The sequence below is a fragment of the Coffea arabica genome, chromosome 7c (assembly GCF_036785885.1).
Source record: "Coffea arabica cultivar ET-39 chromosome 7c, Coffea Arabica ET-39 HiFi, whole genome shotgun sequence".
NCBI classification, from domain to species: domain Eukaryota; kingdom Viridiplantae; phylum Streptophyta; class Magnoliopsida; order Gentianales; family Rubiaceae; genus Coffea; species Coffea arabica.
In genome coordinates this window covers 5,774,122-5,791,895 of record NC_092322.1, presented here as the reverse complement: position 1 = coordinate 5,791,895, position 17,774 = coordinate 5,774,122, and the positions used below count along the sequence as shown (strand labels likewise).

The 17,774-nt window shown below is 40.4% G+C and overlaps 4 protein-coding genes across 17 annotated transcripts; 1 reads left to right on the top strand and 3 right to left on the bottom strand.

The window, feature by feature from the left end:
- The first annotated feature begins 549 nt into the window (after positions 1–549).
- Positions 550–3,745, top strand: LOC113698583 (eukaryotic translation initiation factor 5). Its single transcript, XM_027218452.2, has 2 exons — positions 550–788; positions 1,704–3,745. The coding sequence occupies exon 2, from the start codon at positions 2,053–2,055 to the stop codon at positions 3,400–3,402; it is 1,350 nt and encodes a 449-aa protein (XP_027074253.1). The 5' UTR covers positions 550–788; positions 1,704–2,052; the 3' UTR covers positions 3,403–3,745.
- A 562-nt stretch (positions 3,746–4,307) lies between these two features.
- Positions 4,308–8,761, bottom strand: LOC113698921 (uncharacterized). 13 transcript variants are annotated; one of them, XM_072057342.1, is made up of 9 exons: positions 8,068–8,761; positions 7,489–7,562; positions 7,166–7,283; positions 6,459–6,530; positions 6,234–6,301; positions 5,965–6,127; positions 5,207–5,287; positions 5,018–5,107; positions 4,308–4,649 (listed from the first exon to the last, which is right to left on the bottom strand). In XM_072057342.1, exons 3-9 carry the CDS (start codon positions 7,280–7,282, stop codon positions 4,560–4,562), a joined length of 681 nt encoding a protein of 226 aa, XP_071913443.1. In that variant the 5' UTR covers position 7,283; positions 7,489–7,562; positions 8,068–8,761; the 3' UTR covers positions 4,308–4,559. The 13 variants fall into 13 exon arrangements, with proteins under 13 accessions (XP_071913443.1, XP_071913444.1, XP_027074683.1 ...); XM_072057343.1 differs by having other exon boundaries at positions 8,304–8,761; XM_027218882.2 differs by having other exon boundaries at positions 8,393–8,761.
- An 824-nt stretch (positions 8,762–9,585) lies between these two features.
- LOC113698920 (protein STABILIZED1-like) lies at positions 9,586–13,395 on the bottom strand. Its single transcript, XM_027218873.2, has one exon. The coding sequence runs from the start codon at positions 13,166–13,168 to the stop codon at positions 10,094–10,096; it is 3,075 nt and encodes a 1,024-aa protein (XP_027074674.1). The 5' UTR covers positions 13,169–13,395; the 3' UTR covers positions 9,586–10,093.
- Positions 13,396–14,853: 1,458 nt separating this feature from the next.
- LOC113698039 (protein PIN-LIKES 2-like) lies at positions 14,854–16,862 on the bottom strand. Of its 2 annotated transcripts, XM_072057336.1 has the most exons (2): positions 16,606–16,862; positions 14,854–16,205 (listed from the first exon to the last, which is right to left on the bottom strand). In XM_072057336.1, exon 2 carries the CDS (start codon positions 16,173–16,175, stop codon positions 15,048–15,050), a length of 1,128 nt encoding a protein of 375 aa, XP_071913437.1. In that variant the 5' UTR covers positions 16,176–16,205; positions 16,606–16,862; the 3' UTR covers positions 14,854–15,047. The 2 variants fall into 2 exon arrangements, with proteins under 2 accessions (XP_071913437.1, XP_027073507.1); XM_027217706.2 differs by having other exon boundaries at positions 14,854–16,862.
- Positions 16,863–17,774: the final 912 nt, after the last annotated feature.

Sequence of the window (17,774 nt, the reverse complement as noted above, 5' to 3'; positions counted from 1 at the left end):
TTCTCCTTTATACTGAAGCCCAGGTTGCTTTTACTGTTTCGCAATTTCCGAAGATGAAAGCCCCACGCGGCATCATTTGCGTCCACAACTTAAGGGACGTCAGCCGTAAAAGCCGTCAACAAAATAAGCGAACTTTGATATTATCAAAAAAAAAAAAAAAGCGAACTTTGATTAATGCGGCAAACAAAACAAATGTTGGAGGCTTTAAGATTGAGATTTATTTGAGACACGGAAGCTTCTCGTAATGTTGCATGCATACGTATTTAATTTATTTGGATTTTTATTATTTATTTTATAATATAATATAATAAATAAATATTATATAATTAAAATGATAATAAGAGTATAATTAATAAAAATGGAATCGAGGGAGTATTATTTATTTTGATCTTTTTTTTTGTGAGGGTAATTTGGTTTATTAATAATATTACAAAATTTTGTTAGGCCAAAGGTGATCTATGTGATTTTTGCAAACCGAGGGAGTTCGAGAATAATTTAGACAAAATATCAAGGGAGGAGGAGTGTGCAATTCAGCGAGAATAATTATTCCAACCCTAGAAATAGAAGCAAGCCTCCCGTATCTTGGCCGCCTCATATCCGCTTTTGCCTATTCTTCTTCGATCCCTAACCTCTCTCTCTCGCCACTATATATATATAAAACCCTAGCTCTCCTTTTCTCAACCTAAATTATCCGATTCTCGTTTTATCTCTGCCCAAACCTGCTAATTTCGTGGCAACCTTCCATACCTCGAAGCCACTTCGGGAAGCAAGGGATTTTTTACGAATCGGTAAGCCCTCGCCCCTCCGTTACAGCTATCGATCGTATATATTAAAATTTTCTTCAATTTTGTTTGGGTATGAATGATTTTTTATTTAAGTTCTTTTGAATACCTCGATCTCAGCTTTATTGATCGATTTAGGAAAATAGGAACTTATTTTTTGTGAATCGATGCGTTTCCGTAGCTCTTTTCGTGGATCTGTGTCTAATATAATTGTTTTTTGTGATCTTTTGTTCATTAAGTAGTCATGGATCTAACAAGAGCTTGTTCATCGAATTTTCGGGGTTTTCCTTAGCTTCATTAGTATTTTAGGGTCTCAGTAATTGATGAGGATGGTTTGTCGGTGGCGTTAATTTAAAAAATTAACAATTCTATCGCTTTTAACTGTGAATGGTATTCAAGCCTCCATGGCACGGCGTTGTTTCTGATCTCCATTGCAGGACATGTTTACTTTACTAAACATGGGAAGATTAAGAAATAAATCTTTAGAGTTTGAGATTTTTTTTTGTAATTAATGTCTCACATTTTTTTTTCTTTTGCTAAGCTTTTGTGGGTATTTGTTTTGTGTACGCTGTTTGCTTTCCTTCTTGTTCGTTGCACCTTTTTTATGTTTGTCTTCTGCTTTTTTACCATCAACTTGGAATTTCTTTATTGTTTCCAAAAGGAATTGCTCAAGATGCTCCTTTTTTTTATTTCTCTTAGGTCATCGTTCACATTTTGGAGGGCGGTAGAGAATATATGTTCTAATATATGAAGTAGCTTGCCATTGCTAAATAATATAGAATGCATCTGATTTTATTTGAAGCGTTTTGAATGTTCATAGATACCTTGTTATTAGCTTTGTGTGTGCCTCCTTATCTTGCATGGTTGCCCATTATACAGATTTTCTGATATAACTAACATTATACTTGTTTGTTCATGAAGCTTATAGTTCCATCTACGCGCTGCTGATATCCAAGTTTGAGGTTTGTCAAAGTAAAATTTCTTTTATGTCCGAAGAAGCCGTTTACTATCTGGGATCAATTGGGTTGCTTGGCGAGTATTGTCCTACGTCAAGGAAAAAGAGTAGAGATTTTTTTGAAAGGGTTGACTGCATGCATCTCTGGTCTTTTCACACTGAGTTGTATGATTGCAGCAGAGCGCAAGGTTCCCTTGTTCTAGAGGATCAATCTTGGTGTGTTGAAAAATCCTTGGAAGACACGTACATTTTGAAATCCTGTAGCTCCTTCCTGTGATAACAAGGTCAAATTTCATTATCTTGATCTGAAGAAAAATGGCCCTGCAGAATATTGGTGCCAGCAACAGTGATGATGCCTTCTACCGGTATAAGATGCCCAAAATGATCACAAAGATAGAGGGCCGTGGGAATGGCATCAAGACTAATATTGTTAACATGGTTGAGATTGCCAAAGCTTTGGCTAGGCCAGCTTCCTACACAACGAAATATTTCGGTACAGAGCTTGGAGCTCAGTCCAAGTTTGATGAGAAAAATGGAACTTCACATGTCAATGGAGCTCATGATACTGCCAAACTAGCTGGCCTTCTTGAAATTTTCATTAAGAAATATGTTCAATGCTATGGATGTGGGAATCCTGAAACTGAGATTATAATCACCAAAACTCAGATGATCCAACTGAAATGCGCTGCTTGTGGATTTGTCTCAGATGTGGACATGAGGGACAAGCTTACTACCTTTATTCTGAAGAATCCACCTGAGACAAAAAAGGGATCCAAGGACAAGAAGGCACTTCGGAGGGCTGAGAAGGAGCGGTTGAAGGAAGGTGAGGCAGCTGATGAGGAACAGAAAAAGCTGAAGAAAGACGTGAAGAAGAAGACTGCTTCTAAGGATGGACCAGTGAAAACCAGTTCTTCCAAAAAGAAAGCAGGTGGCTCTGACGAGGACCATGATTCACCACCCAGAGGCCGCACCGTTGAGAAGGATGAGGAGGATGATGACGATGATGTCCAGTGGCAAACAGACACGTCACTAGAAGCAGCTCGCCAGCGCATTCAGGAACAACTGAATACTGTAACTGCTGATATGGTTATGCTGTCCACCGATGAAAAAGAGAAGAAGCCCAAAGCTTCTGATAAATCACGTGGGAGTCCTAAAAGTGCTTCGCCACCGTCTGAGGAACTTGCAATTACTGAGAATGGAAATAATATCCATGAAAGACTTGTTCAGGAGGTAAAAGCCCTTTTAAAGAAGGGAGTTGCAGCGAACCAACTCCACCCCTCCTTATTATTGCTTTCTGGTTCAGCTCAGGATGTGATGACGGCTCTCTGTGAGGCGCTTCTTGATGGTGTTGAAAAAGGTTTTGCAAAGGAGGTTGTCAAAAAGAAAAGCTATTTTGCTGCAGCTGTTGCCCAGGATGAGTCCTCACAGTTGCTGCTGCTTCGTGCGTTAGAGCAATTTTGCATGAAGTCAAACTCTGCTGCAGTAAAGGAAGTAGCTCTGGTCTTGAAGGCATTATATGATGCTGATGTGTTGGAGGAAGAGTATATAGTGCAGTGGTTCCAGGAAGGTCGGGCTGGGAGAAACAAAGATTCAGCGATTTGGAAGAATTCCAGACCTTTTATTGATTGGCTCCAGAGTGCTGAGTCTGAAAGTGAAGAAGAATGATGTTATTGACACATGGTGATACCTTTAGCGCGTTGCTTATTGGCACTTGCAATGGTACTTGCAGTGTGTTGGTGGTGTTTTATTACTCTGTCCTCCTAGCAAGTGTTACTTATAGGTCTAGCGTATGGGTACTTTACCTGCTACTTTTGTGGAATAAGCTTGCAGTCTTGTTTCTTGTTGGTTGTTTTTTGCCGTATGTCCTGTTTGGTTTGGGTGTCGTTCGGTCTGAGATCTTGTTATCTGAACGATGTCTCAGATATTAAAACTGGTTTATAATCTGCCAGCTGCCAAAATCTCTTTTTTTGTATCACTAGCTATTTATGTAATCGGGAAATTTGCTTTATTGCTTTGCTTACAATTTTTATCCTATAGGCTAATTTAGATTCATCGCTAATCCGAATGTCATGGCACGGGTAACGCTAGGTTTGGCTGTATATGTGGTGGGTAATCAGGTTGAAATTACGTGTGAACATGCATCTTTTCACCACCACTTGGTATTTTGTCCATCAGGTGCGATGTGGCAAGCTAGAATGAACTGGTCTACTCCTTCCAATAAGAATTCGTACTGGATGGAATTTTCTGGACATGTTGATCTTGATGCTTTAATTAGTTGGCGTTTGCATTTTATACTTTGGAGTTGAATTTGGGTGTATTCCAGTCGCTTGGCGAAACCACTGATCTGCCGCATTATTTTTCACTGCCAATTGAAATAGTAAGCAAATGCATTCCACGAAACTAAATGCGCCTGAAGTGCTTTAACAACCCCTCAGACTTCAATATGAATATGGCGGAGCATCGCATTTGCATTGCTATATTGTTGTTAGACGCAAGAATGTTTTGAAGCGTTTGCAGAGTGAATTTGAAAGGTGGAATATCTGAATCAGACTCGAGCTGGTGCTACAATATGTACAATTTGAGCTACTTTCTGAGCTTATGCATAGCAATCTTCAATGTTCAGTCCTAGCGCCTTCCAAGAGGAAGGAATGTGCATTAAGCCAGTAACCAAGACTGGTTTTCCATAAAATCATGTCAATGCCAACAAATTGCTAGATCACAGGACGGACATAGCACCTCTAACAGAAAAGACTTTCTTTCAATGATTGGTGCCGTCCAACTGTTGCTAAGAGGTAATGCCCTCCAATTATCAATAGCCGCATTTACCACATGTGAGTGAGATGCCGGGGTGGCTGGTGTATTGGTAATCCATTTCCCTCATTTGATGTGGGAAGGGGGGAGTTTCGAGAAGCCTAGCAACAGAATAGAAAGCCAAAAAAACACCAAATTAGCAATGCTGGCAATGAACCGCAATTTTACATGATGCTTCCGTCACTTGAGAGCACAAGATGGAACTAAAGTTGAATGGTCATTTATTTAGGTCATGCGGGTCATCAACTTCAAAACATAACACATGCTTTATGTTTCAGAACATACTATTTTCAGAAATATGGATGTTAGTGCCTTCAGAATGCCTACTATATATGCAGTACATCGAAGGTGGTATTGCTATCTTAGTTCCATAGCATCTGGAAGGGAGAAACAAAAAACTGCAGGAACAAAAGACAATTGAGCTTATTCAACTGAAGAAAAACTGAGGAAGTCCCAACTCTTTACCTACCTGTTGGTGTCGACAACGCTGGACAGCAGTAAATGCTTTGACCATTACACATATCGGCAACAGAATCCCAATAGTTCTCAAGATTATTAACTGAAAAAACAAGCACACAATCTCCAAGCATCATTCTGCTAAAAAGAGTTTGATTCTTTTAGTTTTTCCCAAAGAAAAAAAAAGTGCCATACAGCTCACCATGAACAGTGTCAGTGAATACTCCCCAGCACCACCAATAATGATGGGTAATGTATGCCGTAGCACCAGGAGGACTATAAACTGCACATCATCAAGAAAAACACTACCGGGTCAAAAACAACGTTAGATGCACCTCGGTGAGAGTTTGAGGTTAATAGCATAACGTTCAATGAAATATTGAGAGTTTGAGGTTTAATAGCATAACATTCAATGAAAGATTTGCAAGCTCAACTGCGCAACTTCAAACTTCACATTTTTCTTATTGCACCATGTGAACAAGAGATGGATATATGCATCAGATAACAAAGAATCCATAAATTTGGTCAAAAGTGCTGAAATTCATGGGATTTCATTTGGCTTGATGAATATCTATTATGAGGCACAAAAATTTCTAGAGGAAGTTCATCCTTGTTATATTGCACTGAAATTGCATCAACGCTGTCTACGAGTCATAGCAATGAATTGATCTTCCTTGCAATACTGGCTAAAGTGGGAATAACAAACTAGATAAAGTTTCAGACTGATCTAGCCTTTTGTAAGGGCCAACATGGCAGACACTTCTACTTCAGCCCAGTACCATCCCGAGTAAGGACTGATGCTTTTGAACTTCAAAACTTTATCAAAGACCCAGTCTTTGTGCCTTCCCTAAGTGTACAAAGGGTGCATCATCTACAATAAAATTTGACCACTAAGAAAAGCTAGCATGCCTTTGCCGTGTAAAGGAAAAAATAAACTAGAGAGAGAGAGAGAGAGCTTACAATTATGGCAACTACGCGGCAGCATATCAAACTTCTTGTACTGGGTGATGGATGTTCATCAAAGTCAGGATCAAGGAAACTTCCATCCGCGGAAACCATCGCTATAAATTCAGCATTAGGGAGGCCCCTCCTGGAAATCTCCCAGCCACTTTTGGGATAATTCCTTTATTTATCAGTTACATACAGGGGACAAAACCTAGCTATTCATTATTGTAGAAGTACAAAACCAAACTTGAGTTCTATCTACCTCCAAGAACGAGAAGAGATACCTGAAGTTACTTGCAATTCCAGCATAATGAGACAATGGAGATGGTGCTGTATAACCAGGCTTGAAACTCTGTAATCTCGCATTTAAAGAAAATAAAGCTAAATTCAAATCCTTTTGAGTTTTTAATAGCTAATGCAAGCCTCTTTCTTTCTTTCTTTTTTTTTTTTGGCTTACAGGATAAGTAGATTACTGACAAACAAATAAAGGCAACTAAGAACATCGGTACCTTCCTGCAAATCTCACAGACGGTATCCCCCTTCTCATTGCACCACTTTTGTACACATCTGCGGTGAGCATACTGCAAATATGTACATATAACAAAATGTCAATAGATATAGGAGAAAAAAGGACTGTTGGATATTAATTGACATGGACCTACAAGACAGGAAAGGGAGACGAAGAATTTGTATGCTTCAGGAATGTGTTTATAGGCCACAGGCACTATGAATTTGTCCAAGAACTTGCTGAAAGTCTTCAGTTTTTTAAACTTGGGCAATTGTAAAATTACCATGGTGCCTGGAGAAGCAAGCTTGCTTCACATTGGAGAAGATGCAGATATTTCTGGTCCCAAGAATTTGACTAAGAACCAGAGATATTTTTGGCTAATAAACAATCAAGCAATGTGGCCAGAAAATCCAATATGTGCATTGCCACATTGCCATCCTCATGCTCATAATAAGCATAAGAATAGCAGGTTATAACTACTATCAAACGCCATATAAATTAAATTATTTATTACACTTCTATAAGCATAAATAATCAAAACTGAAGCCCAAATATCCACCACCTCCAACCAAAAATTAGACGCGTTTCTTACAGTGAATCTATTAACTACATTATTAGATCCAACCCTTCAAGAATGAAACAGTGTCAAAATGCTACGGAAATTTTATGCAGCTCTCTCAAACTTCTGAAAAGATTGTACTAACTGACCTTCAAGCTGCCAGAGCATGAACAAGGGACCTCCATGCATGACTCTTCATCTTCATCATGGCAAATCCTGCATTCCACCAATTTCTTTGGTGATGACGTACCTACGTCAGTATCCATCCTAAGGGGAGAAAATTTAGCAACATTATCTTCATTAGCAACGGATGATAGATGCTGCAACCGGTTATTAGTCTGGATAGCAGCTTCAAGAGTGGATTCAGTTAGCAACCGATCTACTAGCAACACAGAACGGTCCCCCATCCTTTATACCATACGACCAATTTCTTTGAAAAATTTTAGAAACTTCTGGATGAAAAAAAGCATACACTATTAGGGAAGCCCTCCTCGCAAGAACACCTTCTCAAGTAAAGTTCTGTAAAATCAGCTCAAGGAATCAATGCTGCATAAAGAAATGAATGAAAAACCAGAGTAATTAAATGACTAAAATCAAGGACCCCAAAAAAAAAAAAACAAGGGTAGAGCGTCATGCTTTTTGGAAGACCGAAGTATGGGCATCATGCATTCCAATGGAAATACCATGAGCTGCATTAAATCAATGTGGTCCACCAAACTAAAAAGTTCAAAGCTACACCATGAAAACTAAGAGAGAGACTAGGGAAAGGGAAACAGAACAGAACCCATGTCGCAAACAGCAATAGAAAGAAGGAAAAATGGCAAATGCTAAATGAGAAATGATAAACCCAGATGGGAGAAAAGCAAAATGAGCTCAGGTAATATACTCCCTACTTCAAATATGCTCATGACAACAGCCAAAAGAGGGCTCTTTGTAACAAAGAAAACATTAATGATTAAACCCAAATTGAACTAATGAGATTCCACAACCAAATACAACCAAATATGATATAAACGCAAGAATAAATGCATCATTATAGAACAGAGCAAACCGGACAAGACAGGAATAAACTGTAGGATTAAGGGATGGGAGAAAGCTTAGGGGAATGGTTTGGCATTTCTGCGAAAGAAGAAAAGTCTTCCTCTTCAAATTAGTCATTCCTTGCTTTATAGTATGGACAATGTGTGTTTTAGTCTTGCTTTCTAATTGAATATTCGGTATATTAATTGGAAGAAGAAAGAAGATGAGGAACAAAAGTGAGAGAACAAAATTAAGAAAGTTGCTGACAATAACGAGGAGTTTGATGGTGATGATGTGGGTTGAGGCTGTACTCCATTAGGAGACTCCCAAATTACTTTCACATTTCAGGCTCCTACCTTCATATACATGGCACTAAACGGTGTATACTACAATCAATCCGTATATGTACACTTTTGATGGGCGCTCTTCATGAATTTTGCTGGAAAGTTGGAAAGGCCTAAGAGAGCTAAGAAAGGAGCAGGTCTAACTACAATAAGAGCCCATGATGATTCCCACGATCCCTCTTCGATCAATTTCCCCGGATTCTCCGATGGATGGTTCTCTCGTGGGTTTTGCAGGAAGTGGTGAAGTGCGTCTGTGTGTGTTTTTTAACACACACATTTTGTGCTTACGAAACAAACATTTTAAACATACGTTTGTTTGAATTTCTTTTAACCTTTTTTATATACTTTATCCTATAGTATGATATATGAGCACACATACTATTGTTTTGATTGAAATATAAACCCTCTTTATATTAAAACATATATAAGTATACACGTTAGTAGATTAAATCTTATATACAAAAATAGCATACACCATCAGCGTAAAAAAAAATTATAAAACTATTCTTGGAAGATAATTTTCGGGGAAAGATAAGGATGCAAGGCATTTACGTCTTGTGAACTCGAACCATCCATTATGAAAAGTTCATTATAAGGGGCATACCAGGCCAGCAATAAAGGGGATGTGATTTTTATGACGTTGCTGTTAAGCGTAAATAGCAGAGAGCGCAATTTATGACTTTATTTTTAGCGATTAATACGTGCTACGAACAGAGGAGATACATTTCGCATTTGAATCAATACATTACCATTTTTTGACCACTTACAGAATGAAAGCGCAATATTTACCCAATAATTTGAAGGAAATATCGATCAAGAAGCTCGAATTAAAACTACAAAACCAAAAAAAGAGACAAAAAAAAAAAAACGAAGACTATATATGTCGGAATCAAGAAGTTGTGTGCCAGTACCACCGATCAAATGGAGCAACTTCTACAAACGATTAGGCCAGCACACAGACTCGCATTTTCTAACTTCGCAGGGTAGAGCTGAGGCCACATTAAACGCGCAATGGATGTAGACACAAATTGGACTATGCATTGTGGTTTCAACTACTCGCGCACGCACAAAACGCAACCTTTAAATAGGCATTATTAACCAACAAAACACACGCAACGAATGGCCCACATGAATCATCCTACCCAAAAAAAAAAAAAAAAAAACAATGAAGCCCATCATTCGTTAAAAAAAAAAAAAAAAAAAAATCTCGCAAAGCAGCTCGTGAAAATATATGGAGGACAATATAAAACCAGCGTAGGAAGGGCCGTCAAAACTCCTCCCCACCCAAGATTACATCTCATCTGGGCCAAACAGTCTACAACACCAACTTAAAGACATGATTAAGATCCGGACCGGTCTCTAGAATAAAACAACGAATGCGCTATAGGCTATATCCAAAGCCATCCAATGATCTTTGCTATTCTCAGCTTACTGCTTCGTTCCACACACACACACACACGGCGGCTTTCTTTCTCTTCCAACAAAAATAAACTATCACCGCTGTAGGATGGCTGCTATTGCCAAGTAATAAGAATATTCTATTGCTTTGATATGCTTGCCATTTCTCAGCATGCTCTGGTTCTGCTGCGACACACGTCCTATAAGTTATAACAGACTCAAATCCTATAAGTTATAACATACTTTTGAGTCTCTTCACCGTGCTGAAGTTCAAATTTGCAGCACATCATCTAAAAATCAGCAATGTAACACCCCTCAATCTTTGCTATTCTCAGCTGAGTTTTCTTCCTTTCCCAGTGAAACCACCACCTTCTTTAAAATAGCTTCCGTTGGCTGGTGAGAATTTTCTACTGCCTTTGATATGGCCTGCCATTTCTCGCCATGCTTTGGTTCCGCGGCAACACATCTCTTAATAACATCTTTCTGAGTCTCTTCATTCCCGTGCTGAAGTTCAAATTTGTAGTATAATGCCCAAAAGTCACCAATATCGGGAGCAAGTGTAACTGCCCTGTTTAGATAACTCCTTGCCTTGTCAACCTTCCTTTCATGCCAAAATAACTTGGCCACAGCAGCAAGGACGTGGGGATTCTGCTCACACTTTTTATAAGCATCGGAACTCCTAGACTTCTTTTGGGGCCGAGGAGCCATCTCAATGTTTGCAGACCACAGAATGCCGCTATTGGGGCATTCTTGCAATGCCTTGGACATCAATATTTCAGCTTCCTTCTTGTTGCCATGCCGGGTTTCAGCCCGAACTGCAGCAAGCCAGAGTTCAGGATTCTGAGGATTCTTCTTCCTGGCCATTGTTAATACAGCTCGAGCTTTACTGAGACCATTCACCTTTTCCTCTAGATTAGCAAGTGAGAGCCAGAGGGGAATACAATTTGGACAGTGCTTAAGACCTGACTCGTACGTTTCCTTTGCTTGCTCCAAATTACCCAGTCGTTCCTCCAGCTGGCCTAGCATTAACCAGAGTTTGAAAAATGAAGGGAAGCTCTTGAGCCCTTCATCAAGCAGCCTCCTCTCCTCCTCAGTGTTCCCTAACTCTCTCTCAACGATTGCAGATTTCATCCAAACTCTTTCTGTGCCTCCCCTTTCTCTTGCTTTGGCTAGAAGCATCCGTGCTCTCTCAGGCTCGTGATTCTCAAACTCAAGTTTGAAAGCAGCAAGCCATATCTCCTCAGAATTAGGAATTGCAGCATAAGCTTCCTGAAGAATGGCACGGGCTGCTGGCACATCACCAGCAAGCCACTTTTCCTTGGCCCCCATTAACCAGAGAACTTCAGCGTGTGGTATATATTGGACTGCCTTGCGCAACAGTGCATCAAGAGATTCCCTGGTTCCGTGGCTCTTTTCAAGCTGTGCTGCTTTCAGCCATATACTCTTCTTAGTCAGAAACACTGTGAGGGCATGAGCATAAATTGCCCTCGCTGTTTCAATGGAACCTCTCTTCTTGCACTCTTCAGCATCAGCAACCCAGGTCCTCTTTCTATCTTCTTCCTCCACCCCAATCCCGATGGTATGACGGATAATAGCTTGGCATGTCACAACAGAATTAGCCCGTTCAGCGGCCTCGGCCTCTTTCATCCAAAGTTCTCTGTCAATCTCCAAGCCTTCTCTCTGTAAAGCCCTGATACCCCTTTCTATGATCTTTCCAACCATAGAAGTATTACCATTGGCTTCCTCCAACTTGGCTGCAGTAATCCATATAGCAGGTTCTTTAGAAAGCTTCTCTCTGGCCTTATTAAGTACCTTCTTTGCGCTGTCATAAGTTTCCAGCCTAGCAAGAGCAAGCCACAACTCCACATGCAATGGGCAACACTCCACAGCCCGCTGGAGTAAAAGCCTCGCATCCTCTTCATTCGCAAGCTCCACAACTGCCTTCCAGAGCCTAACAGAATCTGGAATATGTTCAAGACCCTTTCTTAAAACCCTACTCTTATTTACATTATCATGCTCCAACCTTGCAGCCTCCAACCACAACTTAACAGAATTTGGATTGGCCTTAACTCCTCTTGCTATCACTGCCTTTGCGTCTTCCGGATTAGACAACCTACAGGCCTCCACCCAAATATCTTCACTCTTGGGACACTCCTCGCAGCCCTTCTTAATAAGCTGCCTGGCAGCCTGTAGCTTTCCAGCCACCTCTTCCAACCTCGCAGCAGCAATCCAACCGGGCGGATGCTTAGGGTTAGAATGTATCACAGAACTCAGCAACAGCCTAGCCTTCTTAATATCAGCTATATCAGCATCACTATTAATTTTCAAACTTTTCAAATCAGTCAAATAACCCTTTGGATCAACAACAGTTTGCCCAGTAACAGAATCTGAAAGCCTATCTAACTTGAGAGACAACACAGTACCTCTCCCTTCACCAACAGCAGTCAAATCCGTAACAGGGGTCTGACCCCATGGAGTCTCTGTCCCACCAGCTGCCCGAGTCCGGGGATCCAACGCCGTCACGTGCTCTTGCTCCTGCCTCGCCTTTTCGAAAAGGGTATCCGGAACCGGAACGAAGCTCTCGAACTTCTTCCTCTTATTTCTCAATGAATAATCCCCAATTTCCGGTATGCTGTCCCATTCTTCAGCTGACAGCGTATGCAGTTTCCTCTTCAACCCTGCAAATTGCTCAGTAATCTTGGGGTTCGACGCTCGATATTTCTCGATTTCTTCCTTTAACCTGGCTTCCCTCCTATCCTTCCTCCTCGAGTCCATCCTCTTATCAATCGCCTCCCATATAGCGTCGGCCTCCTTATCCTCGTCGTCATATTCAGCCGAAGCAAACAGCCCAACGTCGTTTCCTTCGAACTCATCAAACTTCTGATTCTCATCGTACCCCTTCTCTTCATTCTCCTCTTCCTCCTCTTCCTCGCCGGGCCCACCTTTCCCTCGCCCCCGGCCGACTCCAGCCGCTCCACCAGCGCCGGCACCAATGGAGCGATCGGGTAAATCAGGGGCAGCACGGGCCGGGCCGATATCAGAACGGGTGGTGAAGCCCGTGGCACCACGGCCCAACCCGGCAACATAATTAGCAGGGGGTTTCGTGTTCAGGAAGTCGAGACGGTTCTTCGGCACCGCGGGGGGTTGCACGCCGCCGAATAGAGGGACGTGTAAGGTGAGGGTTGAAAGGGGAGAAACGCCGAGGAGAGAGAGTAGAACGCCGTCGTCTTGGGGTCTTGAAATAAGGCGAGGGGAGAGGTAGAGGCGTTGGAGGGCCACTGGAAGGTGGAGCTGGCGTTGGATTTCACTGGTTAGGGTTTTGAGGGTGGTGGCGCAGGGGTTGAGATTGATTGTTAGGGTTTGGTTATCGGGCGTTTTGATGAACACCATGACTGTGCGTGAAGTGCGGGAAGAAACTAGGAGAAAAAGAATCTGAGGTTCGATCCGAGGATATTATTAGACCATAACTAGACAGGCTGTGGTTTGGGCCGCCGACTTTTGCCGGTTTGACAAGTGAATGAAATCTTTTTTATTTTTCTCATATCAGAATTGGCTTAGAAGAAAATAGATTTTGTGATTTTTTTTTTTTGACATTATTATGAGGTCTTGTCTTCTTTCTCACTAGACAAAATGACTAACGTACGTTATCTGGCCTACTATCTAAGTTGTCCTCCAGGAAAAAAAAAATAAAAAATAAAAGTTTGGCCAACAGACATCATCATGAGTACTATCATAAACAACAACAACGTTGTAGCAATAACTGTGTGTTGTGGAACAACTATGATATAGGTGTGGGGGGAAAAACGATGACATCATGAGTGAAGAAATAAGTGTGGGTGTCTATTTTTCAAAGCAATGATATAGGTGAAGATAAATGATCCTCTGGCCATTTCATCAAAACTTGTGGTTTACGATCGAATCCAAGACAGAATAAATGTAGGCAATCAGCCCAAACAAGCAGTGCCAGCATCAATGCTATGCTGCACGGTAGCAAGTATGAAGGCTGGAGGTTGCAACTTGAACAACAGGGCAACAAGCTCCTCCCTTGCTAGCCACTTGCACCCAGAAGAAGAGCGGAGATGCACAGCAGCACTCACATTCACACGAAATCAGTGTAGCAGATTTTTTTTCTAACATTTTCTTGACGAAAGCAAGAATTCGGCAAATAAACCTATATCCTCGAGTAACCTTCAACAGCCGGCAACTTTTGAAGGCACCCGAGGGACTTATCTACCCAATCCAAACCCGCCCCCCCCCCCCAGTACCGATGTGGGAAAGAACCCCCACAAGGGCAAGCCCAGCAGGGCAGCTTCTACTAAGAGCTAAGTAACCCCCACCAACCCCGGTATGGCTACCACAATGTAGCAGATTAGATGAGTGCTTTTCTTCCAATCTAAAACAAACTTCACTACCTACCTAGATGCTAGCTTGCAAGATTGTGGTGCAGAATTATATGTCCATCCCCTATTATTCAAAGAGTGATAAATTGTATAGCCAGTCTTTGTTTGGTCTATAAGTGAGAAACAATGCAGAGGCCTAGAAGTCACAGCGTTTTCTTCGATCCCCCCTCGGCTTCAGAAACAGGACAACCAACTTAACTGGTGTTCTTATCCTCTGTTCACTAATTCTAATCCCAAGACAGATTAAATTTCAAGGGGGTTCAGGAAAGTTTCACCACCTACTAGAGAATACTTCCTAAGGAGAAGGTTCACCACTTCAGCAAGCATAGGTCTCTACAAACTGCTTCTCTCAGTTACTTTCTGATGTCAAACCCAAGGGCCAAAGTTCATACCCGCAATCATTAGGTTATTCGCAACTAGTGCAAAAGTGTAAAACGCATTCATCATTAAGACCATTTTGATGGTAAATTCAAATATCGAACAGATTAAGTTTCAGACAATAGGGAGAGAGCATTAGATTGAAAAGTGGCATGAATGAGGAGAGAACACAGAATGCAAATGGTCAGACATATGTTTTCACTAATTGGTTCCATAGTAAAACAGTTCTTAGAGCTCCTCCATATGAAGCTTTTTAAATGAGTAATCAATACAAGAACCACAACAGTTTGCAACAAATTCAGCCACAACAACATATCAAATATTCAAAGCTGCTTTGCGCAAAGGCTCACAATGCATAAAGCAGAAAGGTTCATATTATACTTCAACATTATAAAGTAATAGTTTGAAGATGCATAAAGCAGAAAGGTTCATATTATACTTCAACATTATAAAGTAATAGTTTGAAGATGCATAAAGTAGAAGGGTTCATATTATACTTCATCATTATAAAGTAATAGTTTGAAGTACAATATGATGTATAACGAAATTGAAAACAGAGCAAAAATGTGTTGCCAGAAGAGTACTGCCGAAGCTTCACTAACAGCATATCCCCTCAAGCTAGCAACTGCTCCAAATAAGATGGCACTTGGTGTTGTGTACTGCAATAGAAGCACAAATATGTACATTTGATCCCCATGGATAACAAGGTTCGCTTTACCAGCCAGATGAACTACCCCAATCCCAATCAACGGAAGTACTAATAGTCTTGCAACAATGATGCCAACAGTTGTTCGAATCCCAAGCCTAGATTCATTGTTATCTGTACCCTCTGCTAGCATAGCTCCAATACCCAAGATCACTGCGGGCACCAGTGGTGCAGCCATCATTTCTAAACTATCTGTAACAAAATTAAGTGGGGCATCATCACCATAAACAACAGATTTTATGGGTGGAACCATTCCAATAATAAAAGCCAAGATTGTAGCAATTATCGGTGGCTGAAGAATTTGGCGCACAGGAGTTTGTTCAGCAACAATTCTTATTCTCCTAACCATCCTTGGCTCTGCCAAACATCTAATAGATTCTGGACTCCTGGATTCTCCCTCCTCCAGAGAATCAGGATTAGGAAGATTACTTTCTGAAATGCTCGAAACACTTGTAAAAACCCTTGCAATTAATGGTGTTTTGCAGTGCTCGGTTTCATTCTCTTCCATTCCAGGCCACTCAGCTTCCACAAGAAGCGGCCTGCTAAGATCATTGGTAGACACGTGTTCCTGAATCTCGCCCTGCTCATCCTCAACAACCTCATAATAATCCACTGGGGGCTCCATCATGTGGTAAACAAGGGTACAAACAAGAAGCGCTGACACCCATTGGCCCAAAGATACATAAGCCACTCCTGTCCTTTGGCATTCTTGACCAAACGGATTACTGGAACTATGGCATACCGATCCAACAATAGAAAGTGGCAGATTGCCCGTGTTCCCAAATGCTGTCACAATTACGGTGAATCTAAAAAATTCCGGAGGCGGCCTGCAAATGATTGCCACCAAGAACCCCAAAACACAACCAATGGCAGTACTAATAAGCACATTTACAGGTATAAACCACCATAGCATGAAATTCTTGAAAGTAATCGATTCTCCCAGCTGAATGAATATAGCACAAGGCAAAAACAAAGCAAAAACAAGCTTACTTAGAAGTTTGAATGTAGCCTTTGGAATAAATTGTGTTTTGGGATGGGCAAGAATTAACCCAAAAATTGTAAGACAAAGGAGCTTCAACAGCGGTAGCACTGCACTAAGAATAATATATTGTTCTTTGGACCTCATCTTTGTTTCACTTTCTCCATCTAAAAATACCATCTTTAATAGAAAAAACTTCCCAAAAAATTATCGAAGTCTGTCCCGTCAACAACTGATTAGAATTCTACTCTCAAGATTGAAATTTTACAGTAACGGGCGTGCTAAATCTTCTGGTTCTGATGAAAAACAGCAATATAGAACAGAAATGACTAACAACACAATTGCAACCAAACTTGCTTCGTACCTTCTTCTCCAGGCCTCACGCTAAAAATTCAGAGACAGCAGCAAATATTTCAAAATTAAGAGATTCAGCTTTCAAGAAGTAGAGTTTCTTACGAAGTTTCATGAATAGAGAGACAGAAAGAGATGCAGAGTCATAGGGCCGAGAAGTCAGGTGGAGAGAAATTAGGAAAGGCCGCCCTGTTATATAAGCAGAGCTAGATTTCAATCATGGACATCAAGAGCAATTTATTCGACGAATGGTTCAGCACGAGGCCACGAACAGACCTTGACATTGTATAGTATTTTTTTTATGGTAAGTGATAAATAATATTTATTAATTGTGCTTTTCGCTCCTCAACTATTTTCAGTGTTGCACTTCGTGTCACAAATTTTCGATTATACGACTTATTATCTTCAATTTATAATTTATTTTCAATTTGTTACAGTAAATTAAATTTTGACAAATTGAAATAGATTTTAATCAGACGAGTAGAAAGTCCTTCTGACCCCTATTATGATTTTGTCCCTAACATGTTCTTTTATATCACCGAAAGGTACTTAATTGTATATTTGTTCCATTCATCTAAAGCTAATAAAACACTTTTTTTCCTTTAGTCAGTAAAATTAAACCCAACTCTATCTCTCTCTCTCCCTTTGATCCAAAAAATAGAGTACTAATAGCTTTTGTTTGAATTAAAAATAATTTGGAAAAGGGTATTTTTTTTAAAGGGTTTTACTAGTGTATTTTTTTTGCTTTAAAAAGGGCTTTACATTTCCTGCCAAACATGAAGGCAAAAGAATGGCATGCGTTGAACGAGTCATGTTGTCAATCATTCACCTTTTCTCTAATTTAGATAAGTGTAGTGGGTTGCAAAAATAAAAAAAAAAAGTTGAAGGCAGTAAACAATAAAAGTCTAAGGTTTTGGGAGCCAAGTACAATATAGAATTAATTGAGGATGCAAATTGAAATTAATCCTATTTTTATATTTGGTCATAAAAAGGACGCATAACTTCATTAGAATGCAATTTACTCTACGGTGTACAGACACGTAATACAAGTTTTCTACCTATAGAGTCCTTGCAATATTGCTCTTTTTTTTTTTTTTCCCCCTCGTGGATAATTCGGTTGGAACTGATCGTCTGTAATTACAGTAAGATTTCAGATTCGACCCTCACGTGCTATGTTGTTGG

Bases quoted from the DNA above. Each gene is read 5' to 3' on its own strand.
- LOC113698920 (XM_027218873.2), bottom strand. From the start codon at position 13,168: ATGGTGTTCATCAAAACGCCCGATAACCAAACCCTAACAATCAATCTC.
- LOC113698921 (XM_072057337.1), bottom strand. From the start codon at position 7,423: ATGGGGGACCGTTCTGTGTTGCTAGTAGATCGGTTGCTAACTGAATCC. The intron at 6,531-7,165 runs GTCAGTTAGTAC...ACATATTTGCAG, and splicing joins CATGCTCTGGCAGCTTGAAG to TATGCTCACCGCAGATGTGT. The intron at 6,302-6,458 runs GTACCGATGTTC...GCGAGATTACAG, and splicing joins TCTGTGAGATTTGCAGGAAG to AGTTTCAAGCCTGGTTATAC.
- LOC113698583 (XM_027218452.2), top strand. From the start codon at position 2,053: ATGGCCCTGCAGAATATTGGTGCCAGCAACAGTGATGATGCCTTCTAC.
- LOC113698039 (XM_027217706.2), bottom strand. From the start codon at position 16,421: ATGGTATTTTTAGATGGAGAAAGTGAAACAAAGATGAGGTCCAAAGAA.